Source organism: Tachyglossus aculeatus, chromosome 22, assembly GCF_015852505.1.
Source record: "Tachyglossus aculeatus isolate mTacAcu1 chromosome 22, mTacAcu1.pri, whole genome shotgun sequence".
NCBI lineage: Eukaryota > Metazoa > Chordata > Mammalia > Monotremata > Tachyglossidae > Tachyglossus > Tachyglossus aculeatus.
The window spans coordinates 30,867,345-30,894,312 of NC_052087.1; the positions used below are offsets into that span (position 1 = coordinate 30,867,345).

Here is a 26,968-nt window from a genome sequence, read left to right on the forward strand (position 1 = left end):
CTGTATGCACTAAGAAGAAAAACCTTCCCTTTTCTCTCAATCCCGCCAGAGGGTCAGGCTGCAGTCCTGAACCCACCCTGTTTGGCTCTGCTCCATTCGTGTTTGTGAGGCTGAAGGCTCTTGGGGGGCATTCCTAGTCTCCCTCCACACAGGTGTGCTCTAGCGATGGAGCTTTCTGATGTGTTCTCTGAACAACTGTGGGCCCCACTGACCCAGGAGAGCCGCATGAGCATACAAAGCTGCTCTTGTGGGATTTGTTAAGTACTTACTATGTGCCAAAGACTATTCGAAGCTCTGAGGTGGATACAAGATGATCAGGTCAGACACAGTTCTTGTCCCTCATGGGGCTTTCAGGCTTAGAGGGAGAAGAGGAATCCCTAATTTACAGATGAGGAAACAGAGGCACAGAAAATTTAAGTTGATTAGGTTGGCCTACTAGTAATGGCCTGGGTTTGAATCCAGGTTCTGCCCCTTGCCAACTATGTGACCTGGTGCTAGGAATAATAACAGTAATAATAATTATTAATAGAAATTAGCTAATTATTTTTCATTAATTAACATTATAATATAGCTTGTTATTAATAGATCGATGCATGTAATAGTAATATTTGTATTATACAAAATAAGTAATGTTATAATATTGATTGAGATTTTAGTATATAATCTATTATAATTATTAATAATAATTTGGTATTTGTTAAGCACTTACTATGTATCAAGCACTGCACTAAATGATGGGCAAGATCAGACTAGACATAATCCCTATCCCATATGGGGTTCACAGTCTAAATAGGGGGGAAAAACAGATACTTAATCCCCATTTTACAGATGAGGTACTTGAGGCCCAGAGAAGTGAATTGATTTCCCCAAGGTCACAGCAGACAAGTGAAAGAGCCAGGATTAGAAGTCAGGTCCTTCTGACTACCTCTCCTACTTTTCCTCCTCGAGGCTTTGGCTCAGATGCCCTGACAGTATGGAAGGGGTACAAAGATGACCTTTCTAAACAGGAGGCAAACTTTAATTATGGTAACGCTTTAGTAAATGAAACTGAAAAAATGCATACTAAAAAGATTCAGATTCTGTCCCCTTAACAACTGTGGTTTTTTTCCCTCAGGAATGATGAGTCCATCTCCATTGCATTCAATGATGTCATTTCTATTTTACCATTCTAGGGAAATTAATCACCTCCTATGCACTTTGCCATTTAATAAATCCATGGGAAAGATAAACAATGTCACTGAATTTGAGCTCTTGGGATTTTCTCAGAACTTAGAAGTGCAGAAGGCATGTTTTGTGATATTTTTCCTCTTCTATGTCATCATCCTTCTGGGAAACATCCTCATCATGCTGACCGTCTGTTTTGGAAACCTCTACAGGTCACCCATGTACTTCTTTCTCAACTATCTGTCTCTGGTAGATCTTTGCTACTCCTCTGTCACGGCCCCCAAGATGATCAGAGACCTGATCTCGGAGAGAAAAACCATCTCCTTTGAGGGGTGTATGATGCAACTTTTTGGTGTCCATTTCTTTGGTTGTACCGAGATCTTCCTCCTTACAGTGATGGCCTACGACCGTTACGTGGCCATCTGCAAACCTCTCCATTACCTGAACATCATGAACCGGTCTGTGTGCAATAAAATGCTTGTGGGCACATGGGTTGGGGGCTTCATCCACTCCATCATTCAGGTGGCCCTGGTTGTCCAGCTGCCCTTCTGTGGCCCCAATGTGATTGATCACTATTTTTGTGATGTCCATCCCGTGCTAAAACTTGCCTGTGCCAACGCCTATTTTGCCAGTGTTGTAGTCACGGCCAACAGTGGGACGATCGCTCTGGGAAGCTTTCTCATCTTGCTCTTCTCTTATGCTGTCATATTGTGGTCCCTGAGACAGCAGAGCCAGGAAGGACGGCAAAAAGCTCTCTCTACCTGTGGTTCTCACATCGCTGTGGTCATCATCTTCTTTGGTCCCTGTACCTTTATGTACATGCGACCAGACACCACCTTTTCGGAAGATAAAATGGTTGCCATATTTTATACCATCATCACCCCCATGTTGAACCCTCTGATCTACACCCTGAGGAATGCAGTGGTAAAGAATGCCATGAAGAAATTGTGGAGTAGGAAAGTAGTTTTGCAAAAATGAAGTACTAAGCCACATGTTTGCATTTTGAAGGTCTAATTGGGCTTCAAACATCTGTTAGGTGTCTAGAGTTCAATTCACCTTACAAGGTCCTCCCCATACTTAGCAATAGTGATAACTGTGGTATTTGTTACACACTTACTACCAGGTACTGTAGTAAGTGCTGGGGTGGATATGAGGAGATTGGGTTGGACACAGTTCCTGTCCTACATGGTGCTCACAGTCTTAATCCCCATGTCACAGATGAGGTAACTGAGGCACAAAGAAGTGAGGTTCTTCTGAGTCCAAGGTCTGTGCTCTATCCACTATGTCACACTACTTCTCTAGCAATACCCCTCTTCTTCCTTCTTTCCATCCTCACCATCTTCTAGTGCTCCCTATACCCCTAAAGTAAAAGCACAAAGAGAATAAATGTAGCAAACATCCTCAGAACTGTCCCACTACCCCATCTTCATGTAACAGGAAATTCAAAGGGGATGCAAAAGCACCACAATAGGGATTCAATTTATTTTTAGTTTCTCCATTTGGTTCCTATTATTTGGTCTTAAAATCATCTTAGACCATGGGACCTCTAGTGTTCTATCCAGCCAAGAACACACAGTGTTGTACAAGACAACAGTGATATGGGGAGAATGACAAGTGGAAGGAAAAATGGAAAATAAAGAAAATGAAGGGAACTGCTTTATGGCATTGATTAAATAAGGTATTAATTAATCACATTCTATGTATTGAGCACCTAATTCATTACAAAGTGAAAAGACTGTCCCTAACGGGTCTCACAGTCTGAAAGGCAGTACATGTGAATTTATAGATGAGAAAACTGAGGCACAGAGAGATTAGGTGATTTACCCAAGGACACACAGCAGGACAGTAACAGAACTAGAACCCAGAACTCCTGATCTCCACCCCACACCCTTTCCACTATGTGATCTTGGTGATCCCATGCTGTATCCTCTAAAGAACAAGTGAACATATCTCAGTCATGATTCAATCAGCTGCAAAAATTGAAAGAGCAAAAATATGCCTCCTGAATAGCCCACCCACCAGTAGTGTGTGACTCTGCTGTGTGACCTTGCTGTGTCCCCATTTTGCAAATAAAAGAACTAAGGTACAGAGAAGATAGGTGATGTGCCCAAGACCATACAGCAGACAAGGGTGGAACTGAGCTAAGTATCCAGGCTCTGTGACTCCTAAATCCATGCTCTTTCCAGTAGGCCATTTTCTTACGACAAAGAAAGACAAACACTATCATTCCTACATAGAGTTAAATGGTATACAGTATTTAGGTTATGTATATAATCTTTCCAACTGGCTATTGTAAACAGCTATTATTATGGGTGCAGAATAGTACTGTTTATAAATACCAACTTGTTACATGCATGACTATGTAATCATCCATAGAATTATGAGTGTTGGAGAAGCAGCGTGGTTCAGTGGAAAGAGACCAGGCTTGGGAGTCGGAGGTTATGGGTTCCAATCCCAGCTCCGGCACTTGTCAGCTGTGTGACTTTGGGCAATTCACTTCACTTCTCTATACCTCAGTTACCTCATCTGTAAAATGGGGATGAAGACTGTGAGCCCCCTGTGGGCCAACTTGATTACCTTGTAACCCTCAGTGCTTGGAACAGTGCTTTGCACATAGTAAGTGCTTAACAAATGCCATTATTATTATTATTCCTAAGGAGAATATAAAAATGACAAACTAACCCAATGCTGGAATTTCACTTCCACTTTTACAAGCATTCAGATAGAGCACCCTGCCATTGTTCAGCACAGAAAAACATCTAGAGAGAGTTCACATGCCTTCACATGAACCTTCGATGATGAGATTAGAATATGAAGGAGGACTTCTTTGGAAGAGAGCATCTTTCAAATATTCGTAACATAGAAAAGGGGTGATAATCCATGTAAGAAGCAGTGTGGCCTGATGGATAGACCATGGGCCTGATAGTCACAGAGCCTGGATTCTAATCCCAGCTCCACCACTTGTCTGTTGTGGGATCTTGGTCAAGTCACTCATCTTCTCTGTGCCTCAGTTACCTTACCTACAAAATGGGGATTCACTACCTATTGTCCCCCCTACTGTGGGCATGAGCATAGGCCTGAGAGTCAGCCGGACCTGGGTTCTAATCCTCCTCCACCCTTGTCTGCTGTGTAACCTTGAGCAAATGACTTCACTTCTCTGTGCCTCGGTTACCTCGTCTGCAAAATGGGGATCAAGATTGGGAGCCCCATGTAGGACAGGGACTGTGTCCAACCCAATTTCCTTGTAACCACCCTAGCGCTTAGTACAGTTCCTGGTACACAGTAAGTGCTTAACAAAACTTACAATTATTTTCAAGTGCTTAATGCAGTGCTCTGCACACAGTAAGGGCTCAGCAAATATGAGTGATGTAACTGGGAGGCAATTCAAGCACAGGGATGAGCTGAGAGATGTTCACTCTTTTATTCTGACCCATGAATTAGAGTGAAAAGTCAGGACACCTGGATTCTAATCCTCTGCCACTCTTCTGTTTGACTGTGGACAGGTCTCTTCATTTCTCTGGGCCTGTTTCCTCATCTGTAAAATGGGGATCAAATACCTGTTCTCCTTCCTCCTTAAACTGTGAGCCTCATGTGGGACAGAGACTGTGTCAGTATCAGTGAAATAGGTAGAAGCCAGATTGGATGGGGCCGAGGGGGTAATTGGAGGAGACGAAGTTGAGGCAGAGGATCTACACAACTCGCCCAAGGAGTGTGGTTTGGAGAGAAATGGTAGAAGGGAGATGCGGTGATAACTGGAGGGAACCATGGGATCAAGGGAGTTTTTTTAGGATAGAAGAGACATGAACATGTTTGAAAGCAATGGGGAAGGAGTCATTGGAGAGTGAATGGTTGAAGATGGTGGTCAGGGAGTGCTGGGGAGATCATTGTCCTCTCAGGAAGTGGTCCTCCCACTGGGACTGTAACCTCTAGGAGATCATCAGTGTCAGCAGGGCATAATGAAGGACTCTATGATCGCATCACATTTCCTATCTCCCAGTGCTTCCATGAGAAGATATTGAGCTCTACTTCCAGACATCATTTTTACCTTTGGCTAGAGCAGGGAGAGCAGGTTGACCATCACAGCAAGGAACAGAAGACCCCAACTAAGAACAAATAAGAAATAGAGATTCTTTTCTCATTGCAGAAAACCTAAATGCTTTTTCAAGTGTTCTTCTCAACTTTTAAATCCCATCACCATTTTGTATGTCATGAGAAATCAATGGCAGAAAATAATCATAATTCTTGTAGTAATATTAATAAATAATATTTGTGGTATTTCTTAAGCACTTTGTGCCCGGCACTTGACTAAGTGCCGGGCTTGATACAATGAGATTGGGTTGGACACAGTCCCTGTTCTACTTGGGGCTCACAGTCTTAATCCCCATTTTACAGATGAAGTAACTGAGGTACAGGGAAGTGAAATTACTTGCCCAAGGTCACACAGCAGACAAGTGGTGGAGCCAAATTTAGAACCCATGACCTTCTGATTCCCACACCAGTGCTCTATCCACTATGCAGAGAAACAGCATAGCCTAATGGAAAGAGCTTTGGTCTGCAAGTCAGAGAACTGGATTCTAATCCCAGATCTGCCATGTACGTGCTGTGTGACCTTGGACTAGTCACTTAGCTTCTCTATGCTTTAGTTTCCTCGTCCCTAAAATGGAAACTAAACATTTGTTCTCCAATTCCTTTAGACGTGAGTCTCAAGGGGAAGAGAGATTTTGTCCAGTCTGATTATCCTGTATCCTCCCCAACACTTGTCATGTAATAAGTCTTTAATAAATACCACCATTATTATTACTGGTCAAGTTCCCAATTTTTTTTTTTAAACTGACCTCAACTACTTTTGTGGCTTCCTTCTTTGTCTCTGAGATCCTCAGAAGCAGTTTGGAAGTCCCTCTAGGGGATAAGTCCCTGGCTCCTTTAATGGTCTTTAAATGGTCCTGTGGCAACTCAATAGTTAGTTTCCATAGTCACATATTCAACTGTGAACAAGAAGAATTACTTGGAGGAGACCTTGAGCCAGAGCTAAGAAATGACTTTTGTTGTTTCTTGGGTTAGAAAGAGATGTGGACTGGATGGAATTCTTTGAAATTGCAGGGCCAGTTGTTTTCAATACTATTAAATTTGTGTTCAAGTATCAAATTCACTTCTTTCTAAAAGAAAAAAATGAGTGATCCACAATCTGTGAGAGTAATTTCTATTTGACCTCTGGCTGCAAGATTAGGTGTTTGATTCTGGCCACCTATATGTAAATGAATACTGGCCTGAAACCGACCCTCCAGCTTTCATGGATTTTTGCCATTCTGAAGGGTGCTGATGTGAAGATCAAAAAACAAGATCTACAAATTGGTTTCAGCAGATTGGACAGATGTGACTTTTCAACCCTGTCTCTTCACAGTGTTTTTTTCTCCCGAGTATGCCAGGATTTCTTCCCATCATAGTCCTCCTGTTTCATTATTTGACCTGCTTGGAAATAAGCCATGAGATGACATCCGCACCCCTCTTCATGAAGGATTTTCATCTTGGTAAGGAAATTTCTCCTCTGTTTCACCTATACTTTCCTTTAATTATTTTCATCCTATGATCTTGGTCGAAGCTACTGTATACCATTTTATTCACAAAACAGTTCCATAACTTGCTTGGATTTTACATGCTCAGTGTCTCTGAAAGGAAGTTTTAAGACATGTTTTTTCTTTAGCAACACTTTAATTTTGGATTTTAATCACATACAGAAATCTTTGTCTTCCAGCTGTAATTCCAGACCCAAACACGTTCTCCATTCACTTTTCCTATGTATGTCACTTGATCTGTATCCTCCTTCTTAAATGAATTATTATTTAGCTTCTTTTATCTTTTTTGTTCTCTGTTTCTGCAGTTCTGGAATCATTGCAACATTCCTCTAATTCCTAGGTCTCATAAAATATACAGAAATATGTAAATTTAAAATTGTGGTTGTCTATTACCATTCTGTTAGTAAACTACTCTACTATATATTTATGGAAGTCACTATTCTACCTTTGATTCCTCCCTTTCAACCTTGATATTCAGGTTGTCATCAAATCCTACTGTATTTTTCCATCTACAGTATTTCCAAGATCCAGCCCATTCTCTCCATTGAAATGATTGCCATGTTAGTCCTTGCACTTGCCATATCCCCCTGCATTGATGTGTCAGCCTCCTTGCTGATCACCCTCCAATGTCTCTCCTCTGGAGTTCACTTTTCACTCTGCTGCTCAGATTGTTTTTCTCAAATGTTGTACTGCACACATCTTGCCCCTCAAAAACCTCCAAAGTCCCTGCATCAAGGAGAAACTCCTGACCACTGGTTTTATGGCATTCTGTCAGCAGTCTCCTACCAACTGATCCACTCTCTTCTCCCTCTACACTCCAGCTCACACTCTTCATTCCTCTCAAATTGAACTACTCATTGTGTCCCATTATCATTCTACCTCTGACCTGTTGATCATGCTCTTCCCCTTGCTTGGAACTCTCTCCTTCTTCAAATTCAACAGAAAGCAGCTTTCCCCACCCATAAAGCACTCTTGAATTCACACTTCTTACAAGAGGCTTTGTCTATTTATTTCTAATATCTTCAGATTATAGCCTCCTTTACTGCCACATCAACACTTCTGCAATCAATCAATCATTTATTTATTGAGCATTTACTAGGTGCAGAGCACTGTACTAAGTGCTTGGGAGAGAACATCACAACAGAATTAACAGACACATTCCCTGCCCATAACAAACTTACAGTATAAAGGGGGAGACAGACACTGATATGAATAAGTAATTTAAAATTCTGCATTGCCTAAGAATTGGTTCTTTCACAACTGCTTGAAGCATATAATAATAATAGTAATAAAATAATGATTGTGGTATTTGTTAAGCACTTACTATGAGCCAAGCTCTGGACTGAATGCTGGGGTAGATACGAGATCATCAGGTCCAACATGGGGGAGGGGGAACTGAGATGAGGGAACTGAGGCACTGAGAAGTAAAATGACTTGCCTAAGGCCAGACAGCAGAAAAGTGGCCAAGGGGGGATTAGAACCCAAGTCCTCTGACTCCCAGCCCAGTGCTCTTTCTACAAGACTACACTGCTTCTCCACTTATATTAATAGGTTACATACCCCATTTAATTAATTATTAACTCATGCACAAATCTCCATTCTCCTACTGCCTGTACTGTATTTGTAAATTATTTTAATGTCTGTCTAACCCTTCTACACTAGGAAGCAGTGTGATATTCATTAATTCATTCAATCATATTTATTGAGCACTTACTGTGTGTAGAGCACTGTTGTAAGCACTTGGCAAGTACAAGTCGGCAACATAAAGAGATGGTCCCTACCCAACAACCGGCTCACAGTCTAGAAGAGGGAAACAGACCAAAAAAACAAAACATATAGACAGGTGTCAAAATCGGGGGAGCAAATAGAATTATAACTGTATGCACATCATTAACACAATAAATGGAATAGTAGATATGTACAAGTAAAATAAATAGAGTGATAAATCTGTGCAAATACATACAAGTGCTGTGGGGAGGGGAAGGAAGTAGGGCGGGGGGATGGGGAAGAGGAGAGGGAATAGGGGGCTCAGTGTGGGAAGGCCTACTGGAGGAGGTGAGCTTTCAGTAGGGCTTTGAAGGGAGGAAGAGAGCTAGCCTGGCAGATGTGTGGAGGGAGGGCATTCCAGGCCAGGGGAAGGATGTGGGCTGGGGATCGATGGCAGGACAGGTGAGAGTGAGACCCAGTGAGGAGGTTAGCGGCAGAGGAGCGGAGGGTGCAGGCAGGTCTGTAGAAGGAGAGAAGGGAGGTGAGGTAGGAGGGGGCAAGGTGATGGAGAGCCTTGAAGGTGAGAGTGAGGAATTTTTGCTTGATTCGTAGGTTGACAGGCAGCCACTGGAGATTTTTGAGGAGGGGAGTAACATGCCCAGAGCGTTTCTGTACAAAGATAATCCAGGCAGCAGAATGAAATATAGACTGAAGCGGGGAGAGACAGGAGGATGGGAGATGAGAGAGGCGGCTGATGCAGTAATCCAGTCAGGCTAGGATGAGAGATTGAAGCAACAAGGTAGCAGTTTGGATGGAGAGAAAAGGGCAGATCTTGGCCATGTTGTGGAGGTGAGACCGGCAGGTTTTGCTGATGGATTGTATGTGTGGGGTGAACGACAGAGCAGAGTTGAGGATGACACCAAGGTTGCGGGCTTGTGAGATGGGAAGGATGGTAGTGCCCTCCACAGTGACAGAAGTGTCAGGGAGAGGACAGGGTTTGTGAGGGAAGATAAGGAGTTCAGTCTTGGACATATTGAGTTTTAGATGGCAGGCAGACAACCAGATGGAGATGTCCTGAAGCCAGGAGGAGATACAAGCCTGGAGGGAGGGAGAGAGAGCATAGGTGGAGATGTAGATTTAGGTGTCATCAGCGTAGAGATGATAGCTGAAGCCCGTGAGAGCGAATGAGTTCACCAAGGGAGTGAGTGTAGATAGAGAACAGATGGGGACCAAGAACTGACCCTTGAAGAACCCCTACAATAAGGGATGGGAGAGGGAGGAGGAGCCCGCAAAGGAGACTGAGAATGAATGGCCAGAGAGATGAGGAGAACCAGGAGAGGATGGAGTCTGTGAAGCTAAGGTTGTATAGTGTGTTGAGGAGATGGCAGTGGTCCACCTTGTCAAAGGCAGCTGAGAGATCGAGGAGGATTAGGACAGAGTAGGAGCCATTGGATTTGGCATGAATGAGGTCACTGGTGACCTTTGAGAGGGAAGTTTTGGTGGAATGTAGGGGACAGAAGCCAGATTGGAGGGGGTCTAGGAGAGATTTGGCATTGAGGAATTCGAGGCAGCAAGTGTAGACGACTCATGCTACAGAGACAGAGAGACTAATACCATGTCAAAGGGACCTGAGTTTAGCTAATATGCAATCACTACCTGGGCACAAAATACTTTCCCAAGGACAATTATTTTTCAATCTGCCCAATGTTCACACAGTAAGAAAAGGTAGACAGTCCCTGAATGCTTAACTGTTACCCTTGATTTTCATTTTGTGGAGCCCTGGTTCTGATGAAATAACTGAACATTTGTCTAAGAATTTAGGGAACCTGTTTCATTTAGTCTCAGTGGCCTGGCGAAATGTAATTTTGGAGCAGTCCATTTCCCCATTGGTGGCTGAATATCCACCTGGAGTCTTCTAGAGAAGCAGCATGGCTCAGTGGAAAGAGCACGGGTTTTGGAGTCAGGTCATGGGTTCAAATTCAGGCTCTGCCAATTGTCAGTTATGTGACTTTGGGCAAGTCACTTCACTTCTCTGTGCCTCAATTACCTCATCTGGAAAATGGGGATTAAGACTGTGAGCCCCCCCATGGGACAACCTGATCACCTTGTAACTTTCCTAGTGCTTAGAACAGTGCACATAGTAAGCACTTAATAATGCCATTATGATTATTATTATTGGTAGTAGTAGTATTCAGTGGCATTTATTGAGCACTTATTGTGTGTTAGGCGATGTATTAAGCACTAGTCATATGGGACTCAAACCTGGGGTCCCGAGCCTAGAGACATCAGTTCTTTCTTCTTATCAATGTCTTTAGTGAACAGGTGAAGCAATCCTGCTTAATCTGGAAATTCTTCTCCTGTATTTCTACTTCAAACTCCTTTCAAATTGCTTGCCTGATTGAAGAAAACCACGCCTATCAATGTCTTCGAGACCGATTAAAAAATCACAAATAAAAGGACAGACTTCAGGAGTGAAAAAATATGATCAGGTAAGCAACCTTGTAGATATGGGTGTTTTGTCTTATTGATTATGTTTCAATATTTTATCATTTCAGGCAAAGTCACAACTTCCAGGAAGAGCCTTTGCTGACTTCATGGAAAACCGGAACAATATTTCAGAATTTATACTCTAGGGACATTCCCCAAATGCTATGGTGAAGGTTATCTGTTTTGGGCTGTTTCTGCTCCTTTACATTGGCATCTTGATGGGAAATCTGCTCATTCTCCTCACCATCCAGTTCAGCCACCTAATCACCAGCCGATGTATTTCTTCTTCAGTTACCTGTCCCATGTGGATCTCTGCTACACCTCCACCATCTCCCCTAAACTCACCGCTGACTTGATGGTGGAGAGGAGGACCATTTCCTTCACCAACTATATGACCCAGCTTTTTGCCACTTCTTTGGAGGTGTTGAGGACTTCATCCTGGTGTGGATGGCTTATGATCATTTCATGGCTATCTGCAAGCCACTGCACTATACGGTTGACATGAACTGGCGGGCGTGTAACTGCATGCAGCTTCTCGCCTGTGTCATGGCATTCATGCATTCAATGGCTCAGTTACTCCTTACCCTACAGTTGCCCTTCTGTGGGCCCAATCAGATCGATCACTATTTTTTGTGAACCCCCTGATGAAACTCACCTGCACCAACCCCTATGTTGTAGGCCTCTTGGTGGTGACCAAAGCAGGAATGAGCACCATGCTCTCCTTTGTGGTGTTGCTTATTTCTTACTTAGTCATATTAGTTTCCCTAAGAACATGCTCCCCTCACAGTCGCCGCAAAGCGCTGTCCACCTACAGTTTCCATATCACCGTGGTGGTCTTATTCTTTGGGCTCTGCATCTTCATCTATGTACGTCCAGCCACCACCTTCATGGCAGACAAAGTGCTTGCTGTGTTTTAGACCATAATTGTCCCCTTGTTCAACCCTCTCATTTACACACTGAGAAATACAGAGATGAAAAGTGCTATCAGGAAGGTGTGGTGCAGGAGGGTGATTTCTGGGGGGAAATAAACATTTTCTCGCTTCTGATTCCCATTGCACATTTCCATTAATTCAGTCAATCCTATCAAACGCATACTGTGTGCAGAGAATTATGAATGATGGCATTTTTATTAAGCGTTTACTATGTGCAAAGCACTGTGCTAAATTCTGGGGAGGTTACAAGGTGATCAGGTTGTCCCACAGGGGGCTCACAGCCTGAATCCCCATTTTACAGATAAGGTAACTGAGGCACAGAGAAGTTAAGTGACTTGCCCAAAGTCACACAGCTGAAAATTGGCAGAGCTGGGATTTGAACCCATGACCTCTGACTCCACAGTCCAGGCTCTTTCCATGGAGCCACGCTGCTTCTCACTGTATTAAGCTCTTGGCAAGTACAATTCAGCAACAAAGAGAGACAGTCCCTGTCCACAACGGGCTCACCAGCTAGAATGTCCTTCAGCATCCCTTATCTCTTTGGTCACACCCAAACAGCATGTCCTAATGGTTAGATCACCAGCCTTTAAATTAAGAGGACCTGGGTTTTAATTCTGAATCCACCACTTGTCTGCTGTGGGATCTTGGGTAAGTCACTTAATTTTTCTGGGCCTCAGTTACCTCTCCTGTATAGTGGGGATTCAGAATGTGAGTCCCATGAAGGACATGGACTGTGTCCAACAAGAATAGCTTGTTTATATGCCAGTGCTTAATGCAGTCCCTGGCACACATAATCACTAAAAAAAAAACCAACCCTGTCCACTCACTACAATCTGCAGGTCACGTGTTATTCGTTTCTGAAGGAGTTTTAATGGTTTTAACTGCTGCTCTATTGTCCCTGCGAGGACCATTACAGGGTTCCCTAAGCTGATATGGCACAGTACCAAAAGGAGATCTTTGCATCGCAGCTTGTAGCCACTCAGTTAAACAACGGGTCTCTTGGGGCACCTGCTCTCTTGTCTTGAGGCTGAATCATTTCTGGAGTTGCCAGAACGGTAACCCAGGGTCATACCAAGAGAACCAGTCCTCAGTTGGTCCCAGTGGTCCAGAGGACTCTCAGGAGGATAGCTTAGTCCTGCAACCTTCCTGAGGTTTCCAATTCATTAGACTGGAAAGTTGAGAGAAAGATGAAGCAACAGGAAACAGGTCACACCTTATTTTTCCTGTCCCTCATCTGTAGCCTTCCTTTTTTTTTGCCTTTCCTTCTTCTCACTTGCTCCTTCTGATTCTCACTGCTGACAATATTTGATATTATTGCGGACTGTCTCAGAATATGAATTAAAGAAAAAGTGCCCAGACTTCACGTGTCTATTTCTGAAGAAAAGTAGAACAGATAAACTTTGTCCCTGAGCAGGTTCAGATAATTCCCGGGTTCCCAGGCTTCTGACAGCATTCATTTACTCATTCATTCATTAATTTATTCAATCATATTTTTTGAGTGCTCACTGTGTGCAGAGCACTGTACTGAGCTCATGGAAAGTACAATTCAGCAACAGATAGAGACAGTTCCTATCCAACAATGGGCTCACAGTCTAGAAGGGGGAGGCAGACAACAAAGCAAAACAAGTAGACAGGTGTCAATCCCATTAGAATAGATAAATAGAATTATAGCTATATACACAACATTAATAAAATATATAGAGTAATAAATATGTACAAATATATGCAAAAGTGCTTTGGGGATGGTAAGAGGGTATGGCAGAGGGAGGGAGTGGAGGTGATGGGGAGGGGATGAGGAGTAAAAGGGGGGCTCAGTCTGGGAAGGCCTACTGGAGGACGTGAGCTCTCAGTAGGGCTTTGAAGGGAGGAAGAGAGCTAGTTTGGCGGATGTGTGGAGGGAGGGTGTGGACAACGGTGGGACAGGCGTGAATGAGGCCCAGTGATGAGGTGAGCGGCAGAGGAGTGGAGTGTATGGGCTGGGTTAGAGAAGGAGGCATCAGGCGCATCAGGCAGAAACTCCTCACCCTGGGCTTCAAGGCTCTCCATCACCTCGCCACCTCCTACCTCACCTCCCTTCTCTCCTTCTACTGCCCAGCCCGCAACCTCCGCTCCTCCACCGCTAATCTCCTCACTGTACCTCGTTCTCGCCTGTCCCGCCGTCGACCCCCGGCCCACGTCATCCCCCGGGCCCGGAATGCCCTCCCTCTGCCCCTCTGCCAAGCTAGCTCTCTTCCTCCCTTCAAGGCCCTGCTGAGAGCTCACCTCCTCCAGGAGGCCTTCCCAGACTGAGCCCCTTCCTTCCTCTCCCCCTCGTCCCCCTCTCCATCCCCCCATCTTACCTCCTTCCCTTCCCCACAGCACCTGTATATATGTATATATGGTTGTACATATTTATTACTCTATTTATTTATTTATTTATTTATTTTACTTGTACATTTCTATCCTATTTATTTTATTTTGTTAGTATGTTTGGTTCTGTTCTCTGTCTCCCCCTTTTAGACTGTGAGCCCACTGTTGGGTAGGGACTGTCTCTATGTGTTGCCAATTTGTACTTCCCAAGCGCTTAGTACAGTGCTCTGCACATAGTAAGCGCTCAATAAATATGATTGATTGATTGATTGAGAGAAGGGAGGTGAGGTAGGAGGGGGCGAGGTGATCGAAGCCAATAGTGAGGAAATTTTGCTTGATTCATAGGTTGATTGGCAACCACTGGAGATTTTTGAGGAGGGGAGTAACATGCCCAGACCATTTCTGTATAAAGATAATCTGGGCAGCAGAATGAAGGATAAACTGAAGTGGGGAGAGACAGGAGGATGGGAGATCAGAAAGGAGGTTGATGCAGTAATCCAGGAGGAATAGGATGGGAGATTGAACCAACAAGGAAATGGTTTGGATGGAGCAGAAAGGGTGGATCTTGGCAGTGTTGTGGAGGTGAGACTGGCAGGTTTTGGTGATGGATTACTGTAGGAGATTTGTCCTACCCATAATTCATCATGTACTCTAGTTCTGTTGTATTCTCCCAGGCAGTTGGTGCAGTGCTCTGCACACAAGGGCTCAATACATGCTATTGATTGACCAGTGTGGTGCAGTGGGGCACAGCTGAGAAACTGTCAGTCAGTTGTTTTGATATGTAGCAGTCAGGGATGGCTTGCTCAGTTAAAAGTGATTATAGACAAAGCAAGCAGCAACATCGGAAGAGGGCTGATGTTTTAGATTTTTTTAAAGCATGCCCAACCCCGTGAAATGTTAGCATGAAATGCTGTCATTGAATCATCACTGGTGAGGCCTGATGCTCCACCCATATCATGACAGGTTTGAACAGTAAAAAATCCCAGCACACTACATTGCTTCCCCCTACTGTGATTTATTTTAGTCTCCTCCACTAGAATGTCAGCAATTTGAGGGCAGCGATCATGCCCATTACTACTACTGCTACTACTACTACTATGACTACTACTACTACCACTACTACTACTACTACTAGTAATGGCATTTGTTAAGTGCTTACTATGTGCCAAGCACTGTTCTAAGCACTGTTCTAAGCGCTAGAGTAGATACAAGGTAATTAAGTTGTCCCACGTGGGCAAGTCACTTCACTTCCCTGTGCCCCAGTTCCCTCATCTGTAAAATGGGGATTAAGACTGTGAGCCCCTCGTGGGACAACCTGATCACCTTGTAACCTCCCCAGCACTTAGAACAGTGCTTTGCACATAGTAAACACTTAATAAATGCCATTATTATTATTATCATTATTATTAAACCCCCTTTTACAGATCAGGCAACTTAGACACAGAGAAGTGAAGTGACTTTTCCAAAGACACACAGCTGACAAGCAGAGGAGGTGAGATTAGAACCCACTACCTCTGTCTCCCAAGCCCGTGCTCTTTCCACTAAGCCATGCTGCTTCTCTATTGTATTCTTCCCAGAGCTTAGGACAGTATTCTTCACAGAAGGAGCACTCACAAAATACCAGTGATTGAATGCTAGAATGAGGGGGCACCCACTGAAATGAGGTAAGGTTCAAGATTAGCAAACCACTTTTTTTGGAGAACAGGTACTTGGCATAGTGACAACATGGTCTTTGGGGCCAGAAACCTGCATTCTAATTCCAAATTGAACAGACCTCCACTGTTTCACCTTGAGTATGGCATTCAACTTCTCTGTAATTCCATTTTCTCATCTTTGAAATAGGAACATTGACTAGAAAGATTCTTTCTAAGAGACTTACCTTAAAAAATTACTTGTAATTGTGAAATTAATCATCACCAATCTCATTGCATTCCAAATTATCTTTACTGAGATTAGTGTTAAAGTTGAAAATACCTCAGGAGAATGATTACTTTGAATCTACACAAGTGTTTATCACAGCGCTTGGCACATAGTAAGTGTTTAAATACATCTTACAGGTATTATTAATGTTATATTAATGTTTTTATCAAAGAATGTCTATGAAAGTTTAATGAAACAGCATGATGCATACAATTTGTACTTTATGAACCCCCAAGGGACAGGAACCTTGTCTAATTCCTACCTCTCCCAGCACTTAGTTCAGTACTGTACAGTAGTTCAGTACACAGTAAGAAGTTAAATACTATTAATTACTACTGTGCATGTGAAGTAGACTGGAAGAATGAGTAAGGAAAGCTGAAAAGCTGAGTTAAGATCCCCAGTGAATTAAAGATTAGTTCCATAGAATATCTAAGTGATACACGGTATAATGCTTTATCCAACTTTTCTGAAGAAACAGTTGTGAAATACCCTCGGGCATAACTCCCAAGATCCCTTAAAGGAATATTTAAATATTCCTCTCTATCCATTTAGAGCAGGCTTTCTCAGAAACTCCAAAGTCTATGGGTTCTGAGGCATACCGACTGCTGTTAAGAGTAGCCATTGCTGCTTTGGGAGTGAAGAGATAAGTGCATGACAAACATTAGCTCAAAAGGTTCAAACCTTTGTTGCCCTCTAAAACCTACCCCTCCACCAGGAATGCCTGGATATCAAATGTGAGGGCCAATTGTTGTACTATCCCAAGAGATTAGTACAGTGCTGTGCACACAGTAAGTGCCCAGTAAATACTTATTGATTGACTGCCTGAATTAAAGGGACAGTTGTTCAGATCAAACAATGTAAATGTTTGTCTGTGGTGAATATGGCTGTAATGTCCAGACATTTTTTCTGGTGCTGTTTTTCATGCTGAAATGGAAGATGTAACCTGCCTTCAGGACAGAGTTGGGGAAGCCAAGTAAATGCCTTGGAGTTGCCAGATTAAAAAACTGTAAGTTTTCTGAAATATCAGTGTCTCATTTAGGAATAGTAGTAGTAGCAGTAGTAGTTGTAGTAGTAATGGTTTTTATTGAGATCCTGCTGAGAACAATGTACAGTGCTATGCACTTTAAGTATGACAGGAGCAGAAGACACATTCCTTGTCCACAGGAACTGCCACTCCCATAAGGGAAACAGGCATAATGATATTTACAAACTGGGGAATCAAAGCAAAATATTTGAATATCACATTAAATGCTGAAGATGGGTTAGAAGATTTATATCACGCTGAGGATGGTTTAGAAATAAATACAAGTGTTAGAGTTGGCTATGAGGTTATGTTGTGGAGAAGGTGGGATTTTAGGCAGGCTATTAACATGCAGATTGTTGAGTTCCGAAGGATTTATGGAGGATAGAAGTTTCAAGCTGTGGAGACAGGGACAGCGAGAGTTAGGGGTTTTCAATAAACACAACTGATTGATAGACTGGAGAACGGCGAGGACTGTAAATGAGGGAAGAGTACTAATTGATATGCAGCATAGCTTTGTGGATAGAGTGCAGACCTGGGAGTGAGAGAACCTGGCTTCTAATCCTAGCTCCACCACTTGTCTGCTTTGTGACCTTGGGTAAGTCACTTCACTTACCTGTGTCTGTTACCTCTTCTGTAAAATGGGGATTAAGACTGTGAGCCCCATGTGGGACATGGACTGTGTCCAACCCGATTAACTTGTATCTCCCCCAATGCTTAGTACAGTGCATGACATACGTTAAGTACTTAACAAATACCATAAATAAAAAAATGAAACAAAAAAACCTGTAGTGTAGCAAGTTACAAGGACCGATATGTAAAATGGAGAACACCAAAGGTAGGAGTTTATTGTCTGATGCACAGAGAAGTGGGCAAACTTCTGTTTCATCCTCTACCTGTAGTTTATTTTAATGTCTCTTTCCCAGACTGTACTGTTAACTCCTCAAGGTCAAGGATCCTGCTCACCAACTCTATTGTATTTTCCTAAACGTTTAGTACAGTTTTTTCACCCACAGTAAGTGTTCAGTAAATACCTCTGATGGATTGATTGATTGTAGGTGGGCAGTTTGGAAGAGAAGAGGATTAGGAGGGAAGCTGAGAAATTCTATTTTAGACTTGGACAAATGGATATGACGTGGAGGCAGGAGGAGATGGGGGATTGGCTAGTGTATGGGAGGTTAGGGCTACAGAGATAGTTTGGAGCTACCAGGTAGTGGCTGAAATCATGTTTTTAGATGAATTCTCTATGTGAGAATAATGGAACATAAGCAACATCTTCAACTCCTCCCTATTTTTCAACCCCAATATTCAGGCTCTTGCCAAATGCTTTGGTTTTACTATTACAGCATTCCCAGAACCGGCCTCTCCCTCTTCACCCAAATGGCCACCACACTGGTCTAGGCACTTGTCTTCTCCTGACATGACTAGTGCAGCAACCTACTCACTGATCTCCCAGCCTCCATTCTCTCATTCCTCCAGTCCATACTTCACTCTGTTTCCCAGATCATTTTGGAATGTTCTACCCACAGCTCTTCACTTGTCAAAGAAGTTTTTTTTATACATTAATGTAAGGCTCTCCTTGAAGAGTTTTTCTAATTGGACTCTTTTGAGGATGAACTTAAGTTTATCAGGCAGCTCTCTCCTGTCATGCCTCCTTTGTCTCTATCTCTGTATTCTTCTGTTTTTATGACTGCTTATGCATCTCTCTGTAATTCCCTTTCTTTTGAGTCCTGGCATCCAACCTGCACCTCCGATCTCCTCATATGTGAAAATCCTAGGAGAAACTCTGTATAACTACCAAGAATTGTTTAACTTGCCTCTACAATATAATTACCTGGTGAAAAAAATGCATCCTGAAAATACTTAGTGATAGTGGGGATGAGAAATGTTACAGACTTCAATTTATATCTTGAAATGTTTACAGTAAATTTGAAGGTTCTAAGCAATGAGTATTTGACCTTCATGAACTGTGGGGGATCCAATGGCTTTTCTAGGATGTTTACACTTAGAGAAATGATCTCAGCACATATTAAGGGATGAGGTATCAATTAGTAGAAGGAGTCCAGGACTCTGGCTTTTAGTCCTAGTTCTGCCATTTGCTGGCTGTGGGAACTTGGGCAAGTTCCTTAACTTCTCGGTGCCTCAGTTTCTTCATCTGTACAATGGGGATAAAATACCTGTATCCCCTGGAGGGTTACGGTCTAAGAGGAAGGGGGTACAGGTATTCTATCCTCATTGTGCAAATGAAGAAATTGAGGTACCGAGAAGCTAAGGGACTTGTCCAAATTCATCCATTCATTCAATCGTATTTATTGAGTGCTTACTGTGTGCAGAGCACTGTACTAAGTGCTTAGTACAAATCTGGGCTGCGTCTGATTTGATTACCTTGTGTCTACGTTAATGTTTAGTATAACATTGGAAACTTCCTAGTGCCTTCCTCACTGCCTTCATAATCATCATGATCATCATTATCATTATATTTTAATGAATTCTTAATAGTATGGAAGTCCCTCCATTTCTGTTCAGAGCGAGTACCTATGTTTTCAACTAGTGCTCCAAAATTAGTAATACTGGATATTTCTCAATTTGGCTGATTCAGGTAAATATCCATCTGCTCTACACTCATCACCTTTGTCGACCTGATGGAGAATTCAAACAACATCACCGAGTTTGTCTTCAGGGTTCTGTTCCCAAATCAAGAGGGGAAGGTAAATTGTTTCGTGTTGTTCTTACTCTGTTACCTAGCCATCTTGTTGGGCAATCTTCTTATCCTCATCACCATCAGAAACAGCCATCTCAGTCAGTAGCCTATGTGGTATGTTTTCCTCAGTTCCTTATCTGTCACTGACCTCTGCTTCACCTCCACAGTTGCTCCTAAGATGCTAGTGGACCTATTGGTAGAAAGAAAAACCATCTCCTACAACTCCTGCATGGTCCAGCTTTTTAGTGCTCAATTTTTTGGCGGTGCCAAGATATTCATCCTGGTGGCCAAGGGTTACGATCATTATGTCGCCATCTGCAAGCCTCTCCAAGGTGGCAGAGGACTAGTTATTGAGAGGGTGTTTTGCCACCACCAACAATAAGAATAACAATAATACCTGCGGTATATGGTAAGTGCTTTCTATGTGCCGGACACTGTATTAAGCACTAGGAGAGATAGAAGATAATCAAGTCAGACACAGTACCAATCCCATATGAGGATCAGATAGTCTACATAGGAGGGAGCACAGGTATTGAATATCCATTTTATAGATGAGCTTGTTATGGTTAGGGAACGTGTCTGTTAATTCTGTTGTACTCTCCCAAGTGTTTAATACAGTACTTGCTATACTGTACTTTATTGCTCATTTATATTTTCCAAGTGCTTAGTACAGTGTTGTGCACAGAGTAAGTGCTCAATAAATACAATTCAATGCAATGAACGAATGAATACAGTTGACTGATTGATACTGAGGTTCAGAGAAGTTGTGTGACTTGCCCAAAGTCACAGAGCAGACAATTGGTGGAATCAAAATTAAACCTAGGTCCCTTCTGGCTCTCAGGCCTGGAGCTCTTTCCTCTAGGCCATGCTGCTTCTTGGAGCAGAAAGTTTCTTTTCTTCTCTCTATTATTTCACACCGAGAATTGGGAAAATGTCCTGAATTTGTATTTGTCCGACTGCTGAATATTTCTTGCATCAGTTTCTTGCGCATGGAGACTGGCGAGGACAGAGTCTAAGGTAAGATTTGGAACTCTTATCTATAATCCCAGTTTGTATAATTCAGAGGTTTTAAACTGTAGAGAGCACAGTGGAATTGAAACAGTGGAAGAATATTTTAGGCATGATCAGTTGCTCTTAAAACAGAAACTGCACAGAGTAGCTGTAAGGATATGGAATTTGTTACTAAAGGAAGTTGTGCAGGCAGAAAGTACCAAAAGCAATCAGAAAGTTCCGGAAAAATGATGGGTGATAGGAGTTTACTCGTTATTAGAGAAGCAGAGGAGCAACGTGACCTAGTGGAAAGAGCACAGTCCTGGGAGACAGAGGACCTGGGTTCTAACCTCAGCTCTGCTGTGTGACCTCGGACAATTCACTTAACTTCTCGGTGCCTCAGTTTTCTCATCTGTAATATGAGGATTCAAACCTGTCCTCCCACATACTTAGACTGTGAGCTCCATGTGGGACAGGGACTGTGTCTGATCTGATTATCTTCTATAGATTCCAGCACTTAGAACAGTACTTGACACATAATAAGCACTTAACAAATGCCATTATTATTATTAGAGGAAAACTCAGGGTATCTGAAAGCTCAAGAAGGAACAAGATTGCTTCTCAGTGCTGATATTTTGCTAATGAACTCCCTCTTGGCTAGAACTCACTCCCCTTTCATATATTGCATGTCACTGCTCTTCCCATCTTCAAAGATCTGAAATCTCTCTTCCAGGAGGCCTTCCCTGATGAATCTCTCACCTTCTCAACCTACTTCTCCACCAACAGCCACTTCAACAATTCCACATTGACCCAAGCACTTGGATAGTCCTCCCTGTGTATCTGACCAATCACTTGCGTGTCTTCAAGCTGTGTTGCTTCCCCCTGTTGTTGCTGTCTTATGCTGTTGAGTCATGTCCAACCCATAGCTACACCATGGACACATCTCTCCCAGAATGCCACACCTCTATCTGCAGTCGTTCTGGTAGTGTATCCATAAAGGTTTCTTGGTAAAAGTATGGAAGTAGTTTACCATTGCCTCCTTCCATGCTTTAAACCTGGATCTCCACCCTCGACTGTCTCCCATGCCACTGCTACCCTGCACAGCTTAGTTTCAACTTGTAGCAGATTGCCTTGCACTTGCTAGCCACTGTCTAAACTAGAAATGGAATGGATATGCCTCTGCTTGACCCTCCCTTCCATGGTTGAGACTGGTAGAGTACTGGAAACTCTCAAGGTGCTACCCTGAGAGGTTTGCTTCCCCCTACTTGTAATTTATTTTAGTGTCTGTCTTCCCCAGTCGATTGCAAACTCCCTAAGGGCAGAGATTGTGTCTACTAACTCGATTGCACTCTCCCAAGTGCTTGGTACAGACTCTGTACAGAGTAAGTACTCAATAAATTAAGTTCTATTGATGGATTAGTGCAATAGTTCATTGACCCATGATACATTTCCATTAAAGGGAAATGTAACCATAAGGATGGATGCCAAGGAAGGCAATCTTAACACTATTTTTCCAAGCATACTTTGGTGTTAATAATGGAAACAGAATTCTAGGTTAGGCATATGGCTGATCTGATCTTACTTCCTTAAGTCAGTTTTCCAGGTTGTCTATTTTTTTTATTTCATTTCATTTTATCGGTAGAGCGCATTTGAAACTCTTTCTGAACTTGATAAGCTCTCCTCCTCCAGTTCTTTTTTGAGCTCTTTCAGTACAGGTTCTGTAAACAGTTGTTAGGGTGATGAATGGCAATCTGGGAAATTAAGGGAACTTCCCAAACATATTGAGTGGGGAAATACCAATTCAGATAATGATATAATTCTACAAAAGCAAATTGATCAAAATGTGTGCAGTAGTTATACCGAGCAAATGAAGACTAAGTTGTTGAGTTATAAAATCAAAATATGAAAAATTTCTGCAGGTCATTCACCTCATCCATTCTTCTGGCTTTTAATAATGATAATAATAATAATTATTATTATAATAATTGTGGTATCTGTTAAGTGCTTACTGTGTGCTAAGTACTGTACTGAGTGCTGAGGTAGATATTAGCTAATTAGTTCCCATGTGAAGGTCACAGTCTAAGTAAGAGAGAGAACAGGTATTAAGTCCTCATTTTGCAGATGAGGGAACTGAGGCAAAGAGAAGTTAAATGAGTTGCACAAGGTCACACAGCACATATGTGGTGAAGCCAGGGTTAGAACTTTCCTACTGTGTTTTTTAAATGATATTTAAATGCTTACTAAATGCCAGGCACTGTACTAAGTACTGAGGTAGATACAAGCTAATTAGGTTAGACACACTCCATGTCCCATTTAGGGCTCCCAATCTTAATCCCCAGTTTATAGATGAGGTAACTGAGGCACAGAGAAGTTAAATGACGTGACCAAGGTAACATAGCAGACAAGTGGCAGAGCTGGGATTAGAGCCTAGGTCCTTCTGACACCCAGGCCCAAGCTATAACCATTAGGCCATGCTCAGTAGTCAAAAATTAAAATGGGGTGGCATGAATAAAATCATTGAGAGAAGAACATGAACCAATGTACCAAGGAAAAGATCTGCAGGTGTGCAACAGATTATCCTCCAGCCAGCAGATTTAGTCATTTCTACAACTAGATTTCTGTCTTGTGCTACGTTTCGGTGATACCCAAACACTCTTCAATGGAAAAGTCAGATTGAAATGAAAAAAAAAATATTCTCAAGAACAAACTTTCACTTTACAAAGTCATAACCATGCTGTTCTCTTCAGGGTCACCACCTGCCTTGGATAGTGGAGAACCAGTCCCTGTTTCCTGGAATAAGATCCTGCCTCAGCCCCAAGGTAACACTCATGAGAATTTGTTTCTTATTTTTGTAGGAACACCAGTTTTCACCCGGGGTGCTCCGTGGACACTGAACTCATGGCTTTCCCAAGCAATGTTACAGAATTTGTTCTATTGGGACTGACCCAGGATCCAGAGAAGCAGAAGGCCATCTTTGCTGTCTTCTTGATATTTTACTTGGCTACCCTATTTGGAAACTTCCTCATTGTGGTGACCATCAAGACTAGCCCAACTCTTGAATCTCCTATGTACTATTTCCTGACCTATTTGTCATTTTCAGATGCCTGTTTCTCTTCTACCACAGCTCCCAAACTGATTGTAGACTCTCTGTCAGACAAGAAGGCCATCAGTTTCGGGGGCTGTATGACACAACTCTTTACAGTCCATTTCTTTGGCTGCATGGAAATTCTGGTCCTCATTCTGATGGCCTACGACCGCTACGTAGCCATCTGCAAGCCCCTCCTCTACACCACCATCATGAATCAGCGTGTGTGTGGCATTCTGGTGGACATAGGCTGGGTAGTGTCTTTCTTGCATTCTTCCTCCCAGCTTTTCCTCACCCTGAGCCTACCATTCTGTGGTCCCAATGTGATCGATCATTATTTCTGTGATGTGCAACCCTTGATGAAACTTGCCTGCTCCGACAGTCAGTTGGCGAACGTGCTGTTCGTTTCCAACAGTGGGGCCCTCTGTACCTCGAGTTTTGTAGTGCTTTTGGCATCCTATGTGGTCATCTTGTACTCGCTGAGGTCTAAGGGGGCTGAAGGAAGACGTAAAGCCCTCTCCACTTGCAGCACCCACATTCTTGTGGTCGTCATATACTTTGGTCCCTGTATATTCATATACACCCGGCCCCAGACCACCTTCTCTGTGGATAAATATGTGTCAGTCTTTTATACGATCATTACTCCGTTGTTAAACCCTTTGATCTACACGCTGAGGACCGCAGAGGTGAAAACTGCGATGGGAAAGTTATGGAGCCGAAAAGTGATTCCTGGGAAGTTATTAGGAAGATTTTGAAGATTGGAAGAGGTGTGCCTTGGTGTATTTTAAAGGGGAAGGAGCTTCAGGTAGGGAACAGATTGAAGAAGCGGTTGGAGAAGGGGCCCTTTTGGTGCTTCTGTGTGTTTCTTTCCACTAGTAAATTTACCATTAAAAGTAAATTTAACAGATTCAAAATTAAACACAAATAATGGTTTCCTGAACTGGTAAAAAGACCATGACTTTGAAACTTTTGCATGGAATGGTGAATCCAAATGGAACTGATGGTTCCAAGTGAAACTGGTTTGGCTTAACTTTTGCCAATGTTTGAGTGGATTTGGAACAAATATGCCATGGTGAGAAGTGTTACCTGTCACGTGGGTTCTATGCTCTAATCCTTTCTCCAAATGTTTTGATCCAGGAACGACCTCCTGGGACGTCTTCAAAGGGACAGTTTGTGAGAGCTCTAGGGAAATGGGAATGAGGCCGATGTTTTCCAATTAAACCTACCTTTCACTTTGGCCATTTGTAAGGTTGGATGTGGGTTGAGATGGATGTGACATCATTTTTGGTGACTCTTCTGCCTGTAGACTTTTATGATTTTGTGATGGAGGGGTTGATTACTGGTGGAAATCTGAATTGGGAAGTTACAATCAGATAGGATGGGGACATTATTCTAGAATGTGACAAATGTCACTTTTCTGGTTTGTTCATGAAATTCTGTTAATTAGTTTTAAAATAAATATTTGCATTTCCATTCATGACCTTGAACATAGATACTGGGGGAAGGGAAGGGGGCTGATGGATTTTCAGCTGTAGTTTACACCTGCACAACTCTTTTGGGCTGAACTTTTACATTCCCTCAACCCGGGGCTCTGACAAGTCCTGAATCCTCTTAAGCAGTGTTGAAAATAACCCAGAATTTTTAAGTAGAGCTTAAAATGTCCATCATCTTTTTGAAATGGTTGTTCTTCTAAATGTGCTTGCCATTCTCAAACCCAGTCTGCTTGCTTATCTGCTAAAATCCTCCTCCTCTTTCAACTTGCTCTTTTGAAGAAGTTGTAGCCATGGAACTGAATCTAACCTCTGGGGATTTTCCTGATTTCTGAAGCTACCAAAATCATTTTTCATCACGTCTAAACCTGGATTTGTCAGGGGAAACTACTCATTTGTATCACTATCACCACGTGCTGTGATATTGTCTTTCCACATACTTCTTTCTCGCCTGTTTCTCCTTCATAGACTTCTGTTTGTCCTTAGTTGACAGATTAAAAAAAAATATAGTATTTGTTGTGTGGTTACTACCTGCCAAACACTATACTAAGTGCTGGGGTAGATACAAGTTGGTTGGGTTGGACATAGTCCCTGTTTCACATAGGGCTCACAGTCTTAATCCCCATTTTACAAATGAGACAGCAGAGGCCCAGAGAAATTAAGTGAATTGCTCAAGTTCATGTAGCAGGGATTGATGGAGCCAGGATTGGAACCCAGGTCCTCTGACTTCCAGGGACGGGTTCTTTCCACTAGGCCACACTGCTTCTCTTTCAGACTTGTTCCATGAGAAGTGAATCACGTCATTCAGTGGAAGACTGCTTCTTTCCAACTCATTCTTTGCTGGGACTGAGATGTTAGTAGGTGGGTGCCTTGATGGTCTGGCACTATATGATCATTATAATTGGCATCTATGAGAACTACTATATTTACACTGGGCAGTAGGGCAAAATAAGCCAGATTCAAATTTATTTGAGAAAATCAATTGCATTAATCAATCTATCATATTTATTGAGCGCTTACTATGTGCAGAGCACTGTACTAAGTGCTTGGGAAGTACAAATTGGCAACATATAGAGACAGTCCCTACCCAACATTGGGCTCACACTCTAAAATTACCATGCAATTATAGAGAAGCAGCGTGGCTCAGTGGAAAGAGCATGGGCTTTGGAGTCAGAGGTCAGGGGTTCAAATCCCAGCTCTGTTAATTGTCAGCTGTGTGACTTTGGGCAAGTCACTTAACTTCTCTGAGCCTCAGTTACCTCATCTGTTAAATGGGGACTGAGACTGTGAGCCCCCCGAGGGACAACCTGATCACCTTGTAACCTCCCCAGCGCTTAGCACAGTGCTTTGCACATAGTAAGCACTTAATAAATGTCATTACTCTTTTTAGAGAAGCGGTGTGGCTCAGTGGAAAGAGCCCGGGCTTTGGAGTCAGAGGTCATGGGTTCAAATCCCGACTCTCCCGCTTGTCAGCTGTGTGACTTTGGGCAAGTCACTTAACTTCTCTGAGTCTCAGTTACCTTATCTGTAAAATGGGGATTAAAACTGT

At 42.7% G+C, this 26,968-nt stretch overlaps 2 protein-coding genes and 1 pseudogene across 2 annotated transcripts; all 3 read left to right on the forward strand.

Annotated features, from left to right (window-relative positions):
- Window positions 1–1,215: 1,215 nt before the first annotated feature.
- Window positions 1,216–2,142, forward strand: LOC119943667 (olfactory receptor 4S2-like). The gene has a single exon (XM_038764783.1). It carries the CDS (start codon window positions 1,216–1,218, stop codon window positions 2,140–2,142), a length of 927 nt encoding a protein of 308 aa, XP_038620711.1.
- Window positions 2,143–11,038: 8,896 nt separating this feature from the next.
- Window positions 11,039–11,959, forward strand: LOC119943669 (annotated as a pseudogene).
- Window positions 11,960–23,727: 11,768 nt separating this feature from the next.
- On the forward strand, window positions 23,728–24,684 carry LOC119943838 (olfactory receptor 4C11-like). Its single transcript, XM_038765015.1, has one exon. It carries the CDS (start codon window positions 23,743–23,745, stop codon window positions 24,682–24,684), a length of 942 nt encoding a protein of 313 aa, XP_038620943.1. The 5' UTR covers window positions 23,728–23,742.
- Window positions 24,685–26,968: the final 2,284 nt, after the last annotated feature.